The sequence below is a fragment of the Pelophylax lessonae genome (genome assembly GCF_965119305.1).
Source record: "Pelophylax lessonae genome assembly, chromosome: 3".
NCBI classification, from domain to species: Eukaryota; Metazoa; Chordata; class Amphibia; order Anura; family Ranidae; genus Pelophylax; species Pelophylax lessonae.
Window position 1 is genome coordinate 662,440,077 of NC_138770.1, and position 17,597 is coordinate 662,457,673.

General features: G+C 41.3%; 1 protein-coding gene across 1 annotated transcript in view; it reads left to right on the top strand.

Moving 5' to 3' along the window:
• Window positions 1–301: 301 nt before the first annotated feature.
• PLCB1 (phospholipase C beta 1) overlaps window positions 302–17,597 on the top strand; it is a 1,154,983-nt gene continuing 1,137,687 nt past the window's right edge. Inside the window, exon 1 of the mRNA XM_082249959.1 lies at window positions 302–601. Within this exon, the coding sequence (XP_082106085.1) occupies window positions 503–601 (99 nt within the window). The 5' untranslated portion in view covers window positions 302–502. The remainder of the gene's footprint in view (window positions 602–17,597) is intronic.

Sequence of the window (17,597 nt, forward strand, 5' to 3'; positions counted from 1 at the left end):
ATATATATATGTATATATATATTTATATATATATATATATATATATGTGTGTGTGTATGTGTATATAATTGTATGTATTTTTCTGCTAAAGTTGGAATCCTCCTTTAATCCAGCCTAGCTGTGTAGTACCCCTGTGTGTCCTGCGGGTGGCGCAGTTGAGCCAATCATAGTCAGTATTGGTGAAGTTGTCAGTGATTGCAGAGAAGGACACAAGGCGTATACATATGTATGTATTGGAGGGGTTGGGGGGGTGAATGGTTGTATGAGGAGTAGGAGGAGGATGGAGGAGGAGTAGGAGGAGGATGGAGGAGTAGGCAGAGCTGGGATCTCAGTGCTGGGGATGTGCACGGCTCCGGCTGGCTGCTGTCATTCTGTGCGATCAGCTGTGCGCGCTCCTTATCAGGCTCCGGACACCCCGATCTCCGCCTGACCCCCCCTCTCCCCTCTCCCCGCCGGGATCTGTCCCCCCCTCCTCGCCCATTGGAAGGCTCAATGTGTGGACATGGCTGGGGCTCAGCCTGGGGTTCATGCTCTGCAGCTCAAACGTGTCTGCGTCTCCGACACCTTGAAGAAAGGATCAAAGTGTATCAAATGGGATGATGTAAGTAAACGACCATTTCCGATCTGTCTATGGGGGGGTCTGTGCATGCTGTGCGATCGCTGCTGGCTGAGGAGGAGGATGGAGTTGAAGGGGGGATCGATCAGAACCAATGAATGGGCTGCTGGCTGTGACAGCTGGTGACTGGGCATGGGGCTGGCTGGCATTGATATAGGAAATTCTGATAGACTCTACAGCCTGGGGTCATTGACAGCCCCAAATGGGTCATTTGTCACCACTGAAAGGGACATTAGTAGCATCAAAGGGTCATATGCCACCCCCCCCCCCCCAAAACAGTCATGTAGTAACCTCGAAAGTGTCACATGATAGCCCCAAAGGGGTCACTTGGTAGTCCAAAAAGGGTCATATAACATGACAAAGGGTCACTTGGTAGTTCAAAAGGGGTTACTTGGCAGCCCCAAAAGTGTCAGGACAAGGGGTGGGCAGGAGGGGTGGCTGCCCTGGGAGCAATGGTTTATTGCAGGGATGGGGGCACCTTGACCCTAACCCTAAGGCAAGGGGGGGGGGGCGCAGTTTGGCATCTTTGCCCTGGGCGCTGGATGACCTTGTCCCGGCACTGTATGGCAGCACCCAAAGGGTCTTTAGTAGCCATGAATGGGTCAAATGGCAGTCCCAAAAGGGTCATTGGTAGCACCAAAAGGGTGATGTGCTAACCTTGAAAGTGTCACGTGTTATCCCCAAAAGGGGTCATATGGTAGCCCTAAAAGGGTCAAATGGCACCCCCAAAAGAGTGATAGGGAAGCCAAAAAAGGTTCATTAGTAGCCCTGAAAAAGTCAAATAGAAGTCCGTAAGGGGTCATTGGTAGCTCCAAAAGGGTCATTGGCATCACCAAAAAGGACATATGGTAGCCCTAAGAGGGTGATATGGTAGCCTCAGAAAGGTCAAGTGTATCCTCTGAGGGCTCATTAGCAGCCCCAAAAGGGTCATAGCAGCCCCAAAATGGTCACCTGGCAGCACCCAAAGACTCCTATTGTAACCCCAAAAGGGTGATATGGTAGCCTTGAAAGCGTAATATGGTAGCCCTGAACAGGTGATTGGCAGCACCTAAAGGGTCATATTGTAGCCCCGAAAGGTTTATATGGTATTCTCAAAAAGGATCATTGGCAACCCCAAAAGGGTCATTTGTAGCCCTTGAAGTGTGATATGGTAGCCTGTGGTAGGGTCACATAGTAGCCCCAAAAGTGTGATTTATTAGCCCTCTGAAAGGGTCATTGGCAGCCCTGTAAGGGTCATTGGTAGCTCCAAAAGGGTAATATGGTAGCCCTAAAAGGATCACATGTCAGTTCCAAAAGAGTCGTTGGTAGCCCCAGAAGGGTGATATGGTAGCCTCAAGAGGGTAAAACTAAACTCTAAGAGAAGTAAAAAAATGCCCCCTTGGAATGGGGCTGCCCTGGGGGTTAAATGCTCATTTAGGTCTAGGGGATCTGCAAAAATCACTCTAACTTATCCTACGCTCCTGTAAGTTCCCACCAGCCTGCAAAACCGGTTCCCCCAGCATCTTCTCCCCTCTGCTCCGGCAGTCGCAGGTCCTCTGACATCACCAAGTCCAATGCAGAGCCCATAGCCCAGCCTTTCTCAACCTTTTCAACACAAACCCTTGAAATAAATTTCTGGTCTCGGGGAACCCCTACTAAAAATGAAAACTCTACAACTCATGACACATTAGTGTGACAGTCAGTGTGAAGAATGCTCCTTACTCTTGTCATCATTGGGAAGAATTACCCCTTACAGATAGATAAAAGGAACAATGGTGTCATTGGGAACTTATCTGAGAGCCAGAAATTGCCCATTGCTCAAGGAACCCCTATCAACCTCAGGAGGAACCCTAGGGTTCCAAGCAACCATAGGCGTGCGCAGGGGGTGTGCCGGGTGTGCCTGGGCACACCCTAATCACCCTGTGCAGCGACAGCACAGATTCCCCCTGCTGAAATTTTACCAAAGCCCCCCAACAGGACTCCTAAAAAAAATAGTAAAAAATCAAAAACTACTTACACTGTCCACTGCCCTACTGACACCAACTTCTGCCCTACTGACACCAACTTCTGCCCTACTGACAATTCCGATGCCCTACTGACAAGTCCACTGCTCTACTGATGCCAACCGCTGCCCTACTGACACCAACTTCTGCCCTACTGACAAGTCCGATGCCCTACTGACAAGTCTGGGGCCCTACTGACAAGTCCACTGCTCTACTGATGCCAACCTCTGCCCTACTGACACCAACTTCTGCCCTACTGACAAGTCCGATGCCCTACTGACAAGTCTGGGGCCCTACTGACAAGTCCACTGCCCTACCGATGCCAACCGATGCCCTACTGACAAGTCTGGGGCCCTACTGACAAGTCCTCTGCCCTACCAATGCCAACCGATGCCCTACTGACAAGTCCGATGCCCTACTGACAAGTCTGGGGCCCTACTGACAAGTCCACTGCTCTACTGATGCCAACCTCTGCCCTACTGACACCAACTTCTGCCCTACTGACAAGTCCGATGCTCTACTGACAAGTCTGGGGCCCTACTGACAAGTCCACTGCCCTACCGATGCCAACCGATGCCCTACTGACAAGTCTGGGGCCCTACCGACAAGTCCTCTGCCCTACCAATGCCAACCGATGCCCTACTGACAAGTCCACTGCCCTACGGACACTATCCACGTTTTAATACATTTGGGGTGCACACCCTAATGCAATAGGCTGCGCACACCTATGCACGCTACCCTGGTTGAGAAACCCTGTCCTAACCCTTCACTGGACATTAGGATGCCGAGGGACAGTCCACCACCACAGAAGTGGGCAGTAGGGGAGAGTGCGCAGGAGCAGATACCTAAACATGCTTTTTTCCTGGTCCCATGGACATAAATGAGCATTTAACCCTTGCAGTGCCAACGGAAGGGAACACTTTTCTTTTCCCAGGAGATGGGTTATGATGTTTAGAAGTAAACCAGGTTTTCCTGTCGCTTCACCATGACTCCAACCAGAATATAAGATTTGTGCAGATCTCAGAGCTGAAGGAAACGTCTGCTTCCTCCTCTGCAGGGAGAGCCTTAAGGAAGGTCACCATTGGAGGTGTAGTCCCCCCCCCCCCAGAGAATTGCAGAATGTCAGGGCAGACAATGACAGCTGTCACCTCCTACATTTAATGATTAGCTACAAAGGGCCATTACAATGGATCGCATGCAAGCCAAGCAAGGACGTGGAGATCTTTTTAATGCACTCATTGCTCCATACAGAACAGGTGGTTGTGTATACAGGGAGATCGGGGACAGAAGTGACAACTTTCAGGATCCTTCTGACATTCCATTATATTATATGTGATCGCAGAATTCCTAAGCTTATCTGTACCTTGTAAACATAGGAAGGAGACCAGTCCTATCACCTCCCTATCTACCATCAAATAGCTACTAGACATGGACGCAGGCTTTGTTCACGCCTACAGGTGCGACCAAGTGCGGGCGCGTTTCTGTGCGTTTTTCCTGCGTCATGTGTAGGGCAGCCCATTCATTCGAAAAAAGAAGTCCCAGGTTTTTTCTAAAAAAAACGCCGCACTGAACTGCAAGATGCAGCAGCACCCTGCAGTTTGGTGCAACGCATTTACAGATGCGTGGGGGTGTCGTTAACAATTAATGTCTTTGCTGCACGTCGTCTAAGTGGCAGTGCGTTTCTCTGCGTGCGATTATGCTTGCGTTCCCGATACGCATTAGTATAGGCTGCATGCATACAGCCTTACTTAGACATAAATTAAAAAAAACATAGTTTTCCTGCAGGTGGGGGGGGGGGGGGGGCGCAGGTGGGGCGTATGGCCATACATAGAAATGAATGGCTGTACATCCCTGTACACTTATAAATGCATCAGCGTTTTACTCGCGTATGCAAGTATGACGCATTGTGTGTATCCCGCAATTTTCTGACTGCAACTTAGTAAAACATGTCCTACGCACATTTGCAGGTAAAGGTTGATGCAGGTAATCATCTGAATATACAGGCACATACATGTACATTCACTTCTATGGCTGACTGTATGACCCACCTGCGGCTCCCCAGCCACAGAAAAATGTCTTTTTTACGCTCGGCATGTTATTTGTCTAAGGGCTTGTTCATACGCACTGCTCGCTAAATGCTGCGCTTTAGCATGTGGGCAGCTGTATACATATTGCTTCTTTTTTTTTTTTATAAATAGTAACCGGAGTAAACCCACGCAGGCACAGGGAGAACTTGTAAACTCCAGGCAGGTAGTGTCATGGTTGGGATTTGAACCTGCTGCTAGGTGAAAGTGCTAACCACTACACCACTGTGCCGCCTAATAATAATATCAATTAAAATGGATGCATTATATATATATATATATATATCCTGGGACTCTGCTTCCCGCCAAAAAGACCCCCTGTCACATGTCCCCCCCAGCTTTTATAAGCAATCCCAGGATGCACTGCAAGAGTGCCCTCCCACTGGGACTCTCAAAAAAGTCAATGTGTCACTAACCAGGTTTCCTCCACTGTCCAACATACTCCCCTATTGGATACAGTGGGAACACTCCCTCAGACCCAGTGAATCGCACATGGGAACATGCAACAGGCAAACTAGTAGATCAGGCTCCCCTGATAAGCAGAAGAAGCATAAGATGGTTTTACCTAGCACCTACCTAGGAGGGTGCTACATCTATATATATATATATATATATATATATATATATTAATATCAATAATATCAATTGAAATATGTATTTATATAGTTGATAATAATTTAATAATACAATTAAATACAATTATGACTATTATCTTAATTATGATTATTATTGTTATAATTAATTCAAATGCAATCTGCATATGTATGATTATTATTTAATATTATTGATAGTAATAGCAAATATATATGTATTTATATAGTTGATAATAATGTAATGATAATAGTACAATTATGACTATTATCATCATTATGATTATTATTGTTATTAATTCAAATGCAATGTATATAGGCATTATATATATATATATATATATATATATATATATATATATATATATATATATATATATATATATATATATATATATATATATATATATATATATATATATATATATATATTATTAATAATAGTAATAATAATAATAATAATAGCAAATAAATATGTATTTATATAGTTGATAATAATTTAATAATAATAGTACAATTATGACTGTTATCATTATTATGATTACTATTATTCATTAAAATGCAATGTATATATGTATGCACTAGTATAGTATATATATATATATATATATATATATATATATATATATATATATATATATATATATATATATATATATTTATATGTGGTATTATTATTATCATTAATATTAATAGTAATAGCAAATAAATATGTGTTTACAGTTAATAATAATATAATAATTCAATAATAATAGTACAATTATGACTATTGTCATTATTATGATTATTATTGTTAATAATAATTCAAATTAAATGTAATTATATGTATTCGTTTCATATACATATATATATATATATATATAATAATTTATAAAAATTTTGAAAAAAAAACAAAAAAGCGACCTGTATTTCAAATTTTAGTAAAGAACACTGGTCCAATGTTTTCTACAGAGCATATTGGCGGTCTGAAAGTGTTGATTGGTTTCTAGACTAGATTTAGGAATGGCTTTTAATGCATTGTTCATTTTTCTCACCATGGCTATCCATGACTTATAGCTGGGCTCATCTAAGCTATCTGTAGCCACCGGCTGGCTTTTGCAGTGATTTACTTCCTGCACTTCAATGAACATCCACACTTGTAATATAGGAGAGTGCACAGAATGTAAACCGCTGTGTTAAGCTGGCCATACACAATGCAATCTTTGTACAATCTCCTTTAGCTTTACCAAAACGATGTATTATGAGAACAAACCTAAACCTATCCAATCAGGCAGGTCCAGGTACTACATAGGTGATGTTAGAGCTAAAGGAGATTGTACAACCAGATTGTATAATGTATGGTCAGCCTTGCTCTTGCTTCTGAACTAACCCTTGGAAATGATGGAATATTAGCTGAAATTGTCCAACCCAACCATACATGGAGATCTGATAATTGGGAAATGAATGACAAAACCCTTTCATGCCCTTTCCTATAGCTGGTATGCATATCTGGTATTTTTTACCCGTCGGGTGATCTCCTCTTTGCTGCCTATTAGGGTGACAACAAGTTTTCTCCATTCATCTCTACCGACCACCACCATAGAGAACCACACTAAGTTCCCAACCTGATGAATCCCTCGCAGCACTGACGCTGCACTCCCATCCATTCCATGGCTTGTATGTCATACACGGAAGGATCATCATAAGATTGATTCTAAATCCTCAATGGCTGACTTAAAGCAGAACTCCAGACAAGAATATGAAGATAAACAAGAATGGCCTATTAAAAGATAACAAAAACAGCTTCTGCTGCAATACTCATGTTCAATCTAGAGATTTTCCACAAAGTACTCTTTTCTGCTGCTAGTGTGATGGCCATGTATCATTCAACCCACTTCCTCTGAGCCCAGGTCATCCTGGACCCGCCCCAGCCTGTGACTGGACAATGAATAAATGATAATAGAAGCAGCACAGTGAGAAATCATCTCTCTCATTCTGCTCTCTCTACCTATCAGCGTGCTTCTTGCTTTGCAGCAACTGATTGGCTCCTTGTGCTGCTTCTCCCTCCACCACCCTAAAATCTGCTGTATGGGGACTGCAAGAGGCTGACACCGGGTCACCTCTAAGTCCTTAAACTGCTTGCCTTGCCGATCAGCCGCCCCAGTTATATGGCGGCAGGTCGGCAGGTTACTGCAAATTGCCCTACCTGTACGGCGGTTTGCGGGAGCAATCCTGTGGGCGCCCGCGCTCCGCCGGAGGCACGCACCTGCACCCACTCGCCAGCGGGAAAGCTGAGACGCAGGGCCGGCGGCTGCTATTACTGCCGGGCACCCGCGATCGCTCCCCGTGAAGAGAGAAAGGCGGTCTGCTGTTGTGAACGCAGCAGACCGTTGTTCTCTCTGCTATAAGCACAGGGCTCCTGTGTTCCTCCTATTTAGGATCACAGGTCTCTGTGTTGATATTACAAGCCCACCCCCCTCACAGTTAGAAAACACCCCCTAGGCTCACAGTTAACCCTATGATCGCCCCTGGTGTTAACCCCTTCCCTGCCAGTGTCATTATTACAGTAACAGTGCATATTTTTAGCACTGATTACTGTAGTAATGTCACTGGTCCCCCCAAAAGTGTCAAAAATGTCAGTTAGGGGTCCGATCTGTCCGCCGCAATGTCGCAGTCCTGCTAAAAATCGCAGATCGCCGCCATTACTAGTAAAAAAATAAATAAACAAATAAAAAATGACATAAATCTTTCCCCTTGTTTGTAGATGTGATAACTTTTGTGCAAACCAATCAAAATAGGCTGATTGGGATTTTTTTTTTACCAAAAATATGTAGGCGTAAAATGATGGAAAACTTTGATTTTTTAATTTTTCTTTTTTGGGAATGTTACATAGCAGAAGGTAAAAAAAATATATATATATATTTTTTTTTTCAAAATTGTTGCTCTTTTTTTTGTTTATAGTGCAAAAAAAAAAAAAAAAAAAAATTTGCACAGGTGATCAAATACCACCAAATGAAAGCTCTATTTGTGGGAAATAAAGGACATCAATTTTATTTGGGTACAGCGTCACACGGCCGCGCAATTGTCCGTTAAAATAACGCAGTGCCGAATCGCAAAAAGTTGCCTGGTTATTAACCTCCCTGGCGTTATGATTCTGTCAGGAATTCTGTTCCAAAAGCGGTACAATTTTTTTCATGGAAATTTGGCGTTATGTATTATAGGCCTACAATTCTTAGTAATTACTGACTTAAACCTGACCAAAACAAGTCTCTAGTAGACATCCCAGATGTGATAAATTTGAAACACAAACAAGTGAATTATAATCGAATCAATAATATTATTTTATTATTTAATATATAATATATATAATAAAATTATATTATTGATTAGATTATAATTCATGCGTTATATATTATATATATATGTGTGTATATATATATATATATATATATATATATGTGTGTGTGTATATAGATATATATATATATATATGTGTGTGTGTGTGTGTATATATATATATATATATATATATATATATAAAACGCATGAATTATAATCTAATCAATAATATAATTTTATATATATATATAGGTATATATATATATATATATACATATATACATATATATATATATATATATATATATATATATATATATATATATATATATATATATGTGTGTATATGTGTATATATATATATATATATATATATGCATATATATATATATATATATATATATATGCATATATATATAATATAAAATGTGTTATGTGTTTTGTGCAACGTTTTTTTTTTTTTAATTTCCCTCCCTAGTTCCGCTCCCATGCAGCATTGCTGCTGCAGGGAACGGAACTAGGAAGTCCTCCTACCGACAGACGAGCGGCGGAGATCTCGGCTGATGGTCACAGCAATGAGAGCTCGTCGCTGGATCGCCAGGATAAGGTAAGAGAAGCTCCGCTGCGCTGTCTGCACGCTCTGCCCATTGACCCCGAGCGTGACTCGGGGATACCGCTAATAGCAGAAAATTCCTACCCCGAGTCACGCTCGGGGATACCGCTAAGGCGGTTAAGGGGGAGAATCTTCCGGTCCAGAAGTGGTTAATATATAACGGGTATTAATAAAGCCAACAATGTAGGTACATATCGCTTTATATATTGTACATTTACATCAGTGGATTGAAATAATACATTAAATGAAGTATAAATGATTATAGAGCTCATTTGTATCTTTTTTTTTTTGATGACCTGCTTTGCATTTTTTAGGACGGTTTTATTGACATCAGTTTACCTTGCAGGTGCATGCAGATCAAACGCAACCCCTTAAACCTTAAATTGGTTCTAAAGGCTCAAGTTTTTTTTATCGTCATGCATTCTTTGTACAGCAGCCCCCCTAAAACTTACCCGAGCCCCATCGTGATACAGAGATGTGCACCAGAGACTCGGCTCCCCGGGGACTCTCCTTCCTCATTCTCTGAGACATTGGCTGTCAGTCATAACTGTTGAGCCAATCAGGAGGGAAAAGGGGGGGGGGGGTCGAGCCACGTCCCATCTGTGTGAATGGACAAGCAGAGCCGGTGCTCAGGAGTGAGCCTGCTTGGGTGCCTCCATTGCAAGCTGCTTGCTTTGGGGGCACTGGGCAGAAGGGAGGGTCCCGAGAAGAGGAGGATTGGGGCTGCTCTATGCAAAACCAACAGCACAGAGTGGGCAAGTGTTAAAAAAAAAAAAAAAAGCTTTTATTATCACTTTAATGGCCCGTTTACACATGCAGCAGAAACTGCCACTCCTCTCAAAAGCTATCCGTGCTTGGATCACTTTTTAGAGGCCTGTTAAGCCCCTAAATGCCAAACTGCCGCATTACAAGCAAGAGCGTTGGTTGATACGGGAGCTCCCCACCGATTTCTTACTGGGGAACGACTTAGGCCAGTTGACCTCAGTGTTCCTTCTGGTCCAGATCCCAGACCCACATCACGGAGACCTACTTGCATTCTGAGGTCCAGAAGCCTGAATGTTTGGATGGAGTGCGGTCATTTGGGGATAGTTTTGAGTTTGGGAGGAGGACCATGGCAGATTTAATGGGAACTCCCTGGATTGGGAGCTCCCTACCGATGTCTTACTGGGGAACGACCTAGGCCAGTTGATCTCAGTGTTCCTTCTGGTCCAGATCCCAGACCCACATCACGGAGACCTACTTGCATTCTGAGGTCCAGACGCTTGAATATTTGGATGGAGTGCGGTCAATTGGGGATAGGTTTGAGTTTGGGAGGAGGGCCATGGCAGATTTAATGGGAACTCCCTGGATTGGGAGCTCCCCACCGATGTCTTACTGGGGAACGACCTAGGCCAGTTGACCTCAGTGTTCCTTCTGGTCCAGATCCCAGACCCACATCACGGAGACCTACTTGTATTCTGAGGTCCAGACGCTTGAATTTTTGGATGGAGTGCTGTCATTTGGGGGTAGTTTTGAGTTTGGGAGGAGGGCCATGGCAGGTTTACTGGGAACTCCCTGGATTGACTCTTTGGGACTTGTTGCCCGACTAACTCAGACACAGACCGATTGGAGATCTGGTACCTGGTTAGTCTACCTTTGAGCGTGAAGATATGTGATGGTAGTCACCGTCACTGGAAATGAAAGACAGACATTATATGTGGGTCCCCAGATTCCTTTTGTATTTTGGTCACCTTTTGCCCTTGTCTGTGCCTCCCCCCCCCCCTCTCCCTTTTTCCTGACCTATTGTTTCTGTCTGGTGGCTAATTTGATGAATTCTTGGAGGATCCTTTGTGATGGGATTAGCCTTGTGTCAGCTGTACCTCGTTATCTAACCATTGTGTGATGGTTTGGGTAAATATTTGGGTCATTGTTCATGTAGTGAATGACATACTTCTCAAGTCTATAAAACACCTGTATTCTTGTCCAATAAACCAGTTCACCCCCCAGCATTCAGTCTCCACTAATGTCTGTGGGGGAAAGCTATAACTGCTTTGAATTATCACTGTTGGGAAAGTCTACCTTTTATTGCTACCGAGACCAGAGTTACCACAGCATAACTCTCTACTAGGGGGGAAAGGACATCTCTGGCGGCGAGACTACCATGGTGGCCGCCACAGGTTGTGTTCCAGGGACATGCAGTCAAGGGAGGCAGACACCCTAGGGAATAAAATGGAGGTCATTGCAACTTTTAATGTCACAAGGTATTTGTACAGCAATTTTTCAAATGCATTTGAAAAAAAATCCTAAAATGAATAATATTAAAAAATAAATAAATAAATAAAAACACTAAAGTTAGCCAGATTTTTTTTTCTATAATGTGAAAGATGTTGTTACGCTGAGTAAATAGATCCTAACATGTCACACTTTAAAATTGCGCACATTTTTGGAATGGCGCCAAACTTCAGTACCTAAAAATCTCCATAGGCGACACTTTAAAATTTTTTATAGGTTACATGCTGTGGGGGGTTTATTCACTAAATGGTGATGTGGGGGTTTAATCACTAAATTTTGATATGGGGTTTATTCAATAAATAATGTGGGGGCTCACCAGCCACTGACCTCACCGCATGTCCCTGTTGTGTTCAGAAGGTGGTAATGCCCACTGAACACAACAGGGGCCCTAATTCCTGCCATTGCCCTAACCAAATTTGTCTGTAGGTGAGGCTTTAAAAACCTTTACAGGTCATCAATTTATAGGCAACGGTGAATGACGCGCATTTGTGTTCATATGTGTGTGAGCATGGGGGCTTCACATTTTTTTGTTAAACGTTAACCTTAAAGTTATTTTGTAAATTAAGCTGTACAGATTTAAACATTTGTGCTAACGTTTAGAGTGCAAACATACTCTATTGGAATGCAAGAGCCTTCTCCCTCTTAGCGAAGGTAGGGTGCCTGGCGACAGAAGCCATCTCTGTTCTATCAGCAGAGGACACTAGGCAGCAGGAAGCTACCTGCATCCTAGCAATGGGGGACGGTAGGTGACTTACTTATTAGAAACTGCCTGCATCCTAGCCACAGAGGATGCTAGGCAGAAGAAGTTGCCTTTGTCCTAGCAATGAATGGTGGTGGATGGTTGCTTTGAAAAGCTGCATGCATCTCAGCAATGAGCAGTGGTGGACACTAGGCAGAAGAAGCTGCCTATGTCCTGGCAACAGATGAATATTTGGCAGCTTCTTTGAGAAGCTGGCTGTGTCTCAGCAACAGAGAACACTAGGAGACAACAGATTATTGCGTCCTAGCAATGGAGGATGGTAGGTGGCTTCCTCGAGAAACCCTCTGTGTCCCAGCAATGGAGGGCGCACGGCAGCAGAAGTTGTTTGTGTCCTAATACCAGAGAATGGTAGGCAGCTTCCTTGAGAACCTGCCTGCATTCTAGCAACAGAGGACACTAGTTGGATTCCCTGAGAAGCCACCTTGGCCCTAGCAATAAAGGAAGCAGAAGCTGCCTGTATCCTAGTAACAGAAGGGCACTAGGTGGTTTCCTTTAGAAGCTGACTGTGTCCTAGCAACAGAGGACACTAGGCAGCAGCAGCCGTCTGTGTCTTAGCAATAGAGGACTCTAGATGGCAATAGGTGCTTGCGTCCTATAAATGGATGGTGGCAGGTGGATTCCTTGAAAAGCTGGCTGTGTCCAAGCAATGGAGGAGACTGGGTGGCTTTCTTGGGGAGCCACCTGCGTCCTAGCAATGAAGGATAGTAGGCAGCAGCAGCCACCTGTGTCTTAGCAACAGAGGGTACTAGATGGCAATAGGTGCTTGCGTCTTAGCAATGGAGGATGGTAGGTGGATTTCTTGAGAATCTGTCTGCATCCAAGCAATGGAGGATAGTAGGTGGCTTTCTTGAGAAGCGGACTGTGTCCTAGCAGTGGAGGAAACTAGGCAGCAGCTGCCTGTGTCTTAGCTAATGGAGGATGGTAGGTGGCTTCCTCGAGAAACCCTCTGTGTCCTAGCAATGGAGGGAGCTAGACAGCAGAAGTTTTTTGTGTCCTAATACCAGAGAATGGTAGGCAGCTTCCTTGAGAACCTGCCTGCATTCTAGCAACAGAGGACACTAGTTGGATTCCCTGAGAAGCCATCTGGGCCCTAGCAATAAAGAAAGCAGAAGCTGCCTGTATCCTAGTAACAGAAGGGCACTAGGTGGTTTCCTTGAGAAGCTGACTGTGTCCTAGCAATAGAGGACACTAGGCAGCAGCAGCCGTCTGTGTCTTAGCAATAGAGGACTCTAGATGGCAATAGGTGCTTGCTTGCGTCCTATAAATGGATGGTGGTAGGTGGATTCCTTGAAAAGCTGTCTGTGTCCAAGCAATGGAGGAGACTGGGTGGCTTTCTTGGGGAGCTACCTGCGTCCTAGCAATGAAGGATAGTAGGCAGCAGCAGCCACCTGTGTCTTAGCAACAGAGGATACTAGATGGCAATAGGTGCTTGCGTCTTAGCAATGGAGGATGGTAGGTGGATTTCTTGAAAAGCTCTCTGCGTCCAAGCAATGGAGGATAGTATGTGGCTATATTGAGAAGTGGACTGTGTCCTAGCAGTGGAGGACACTAGGCAGCCGCTGCCTATGTCTTAGCTAATGGAGGATGGTAGGTGGATTCCTTGAAAAGCTGTCTGCATCCAAGCAATGTAAGATAGTAGTTGGCTTCCTTGTGAAGCCACCTGCGTCCAAGCAATGGAGGATACTAGACAGCAGCAGCCACCTGTGTCCTATCCTAGCAACAGAGGGACCCTAGGTGGCTTCCCTGAGAAGCCGTCTGCATCATAGCAACAAAGGACCCTAGGCAGCAAAAGCCGTCTGTGTCTTAGCAACAGAGGATGCTTGATGGCTTTTCTGGGGATTCGCCTGCATCCTGCTGGTGAAAAATGAAAAAAAAATTGCTCAAAAATGACAGGCATACAGAGAACTTTTTATATGGAATCCTGCAGATAGCTTTTATCAGCAGGATCCTGCACACTAGTTGCTATATTTTCTCCTAAATATTTCCATTGTTTGTATTATAGTGTGTACAGAACTACTGGAAAAGCCGAGATAACAGCACAGTCGATTTTATGTTTATTTTTCAGTTGTCTGCATCTACAATTACAGTACCCCAGTAATACTGTACTGTCTTTAAAAATTGAATTGCACACAACTCCAGCAGTAGGGACTTTTAAAAGAGTATTTCAGTACCAACTACAGGGGTCATATGATATACTTCAGTGTAGTACAAATATGTCCTAGTTCCAAGTTCAAAAGGCTAGTTGACTTTTTAGTGTGTGTTCATCAGAAGACTTTAACAATACAAGAGTCATGTGATCACTGCTAGGTGCGCAGCCGTGAGCAGACGCAGGCTGTGAGTTTATGTAGAAAGCAAATACAATACAGGAACAAAGCAAATACAGGGAAGATATAGCTGAACTTTCTACCTCCACTCCCAGCATGTCATTCCATGGCACAGCTGATGCTTCTACAGCTTTGTTTTTATACTTTGATATAAAACGTGTAACAAATTGTAACTACTACTGATACATTTTATACAGTAATAATAGTAATATTATTATTTTTATTATTAATAATAATAATAATAATAATAATAATAATATTAAACCCACTTTTGCCTTATGGCTTCTAGAGATGAGTTTTTATACTTTGATATTGTTTCCTATTTTTATATATAACTTGTTACAAATTTACTACTACCTTGATACATTTTATACAATAATAATATTTTTATTTGTATTATTATTATTATTATTAATAATAATAATAATAATAATAATATTAAACCCACTTTTGCCTTATGGCTTCTAGAGATGAGTTTTATACTTATGTTTCCTTTTTGATTTAAATTTTTTTACAAATTGCAACTACTATTGATACATTTTACACAATATCAATTATATTTTTATTATTATTAATAATAATAATAATAATAATACTATTAAATCCACTTTTGCCTTAACGGCTTCTAGAGATTTGTTTTTATACTTTGATATTATGTTTCTTATTTGATTTATAACTTTTTACAAATTGTAACTACTATTGATACATTTTATACAATAATATAAATATTAATAATAATGTTATTATTATTATTATTATTATTATTATTATTATTATTATTAATAATAATAATATAAATATTTAAGCCATTTTTGCCCTATGGCTTCTAGAGCTTTGTTTTTATACTTTGAAATTATTTTTTATTTTATTTGATATATAACTTGTTACAGATTGTAACTACTATTGATACATTTTATACAATATTAATATTTTTATTATTATATTAATAATAATAATAATAATAATAAATCCACTTTTGCCTTATGGCTTCTAGAGATTTGTTTATATACTTTGATATTATTATTTTTTATATATATATATATATATATATATATATATATATATATATATATATATATAAATTGTAATTACTATTAATAGATTTTATACAATAATAATATTATTAATAATAATAGTAATAATAATAATAATAATAATAAATTATTATTTTCTTTATTTGATATATAATTTGTTACAAGTTGGAACTACTATTGATACATTTTATATAATAATAATAATATTAAAGCCACTTTTGCCTTATGGCTTCCAAATTTTTGTTTTTATACTTTGAAATTATGTTACTTATTTTATATATAACTTGTTACAAATTGTAACTACTATTGATACATTTTATACAATAATAATATTTTTATTTTTATAATAATAATATTAAATCCACTTTTGCCTTATGGCTTCTAGAGATTTGTTTTTATACTTTGGTATTATGTATCTTATTTCATTTTTAATTTGATACATATTTGGAACTACTATTGATACATTTTATACAATAATATTATTATTATTATTATTATTATTAATAATAATAATAATAATAATAATAATAATAATAATAATAAAAATATTAAAGCCACTTTTGCCTTATGGCTTCTAGAGCTTTGTTTTTAAATACTTTGAAATTATGTTTTTTTATTTTTTATTCAATAAATAAACTTATTACAAATTATAACTACTATTGAAACATTGTATACAATAATAATATTGTTTATTTTTAATTAAAAAAATAATAATAAAGTTTCATTTGCCTTAGGGCTCCTTCACATTTTGATCTTGTTCAGATGGCAAAAAAAGTTGGTTCAGCTATATCGCCAGCTGAAAGCCTATAATGGCAGCAAGAAAGGATCATACACATACCACAGCGGCAATGCTTTGCTTCTTTGAACATTTTCCTTGGCTTGTCACATTTGCTAGGTGGCCGGCACTTCAAGTCAAACTCAGCCATTGAAATCAAAGGGTGTGCGCTGCAATCGCAAGTCAAATGCTTGGCTCCCAGTTGCGGCGCAGAAATTCAATGCAAAATCTCAGTTTGACAAACAAGCATTTAAGAGACAGAAGCTTCGCTTCCTGAATTTCTGGAAGCTGCTGCTCTACTGCCCTCTGTAAAGCAATCAACCACAGATCACTTTTCAGAGGGGCTGTAGAGTTGGTCACCACTAGGGCACAAAGAAAACAATTGTTTCCTATGTGCAAGACTCACACTACAATGCTGAGAAATTTCATTTTACTGCAGCGCGTCGGGTGGCACTGTAGGTCATTGCACCGCAACTAGTTTCGGTGCAGAGACGCGAATGGAGTGTTCATTTGTACACTTTCAATAAAGTTACAAATACGACACATCACACCGCCCCCCTCCTTGCCAGGCAAAACCAACACCTGCCCACGTGCTAAAACTGTGCATTTTAGCACGTGGGCATGCATGCATGCATGTAGGGTGAGCCAGCAGTGCACTTAAAGTGACGCTGTTGCCAGGGAAAAAAATGAAACAAAGTCCGCCTTCATTCACACCATAGGCACTGGGCTGCGTCCGTCAGTGATGCTTAAAGTAGTCCCAACGGCACTGATATGTCATAGAGAGCATTACGTGTGTCCACTGGTGTGTGTTATAGAGAGCATTACGTGTGCCCACTGGTATGTGTTATAGAGAGCATTACGTGTGTCCACTGGTGTGTGTTATAGAGCGCATTATGTGTGCCCACTGGTGTGTGTTATAGAGAGCATTACGTGTGTCCACTGGTGTGTGTTATAGAGAGCATTATGTGTGCCCACTGGTGTGTGTTATAGAGAGCATTACGTGTGTCCACTGGTGTGTGTTATAGAGAGCATTATGTGTGCCCACTGGTGTGTGTTATAGAGCGCATTATGTGTGCCCACTGGTGTGTGTTATAGAGAGCATTACGTGTGCCCACTGGTGTTTGTTATAGGGAGCATTACCTGTGCCCACTGGTGTGTGTTATAGAGAGCATTACGTGTGCCCACTGGTGTGTGTTATAGAGAGCATTATGTGTGCCCACTGGTGTGTGT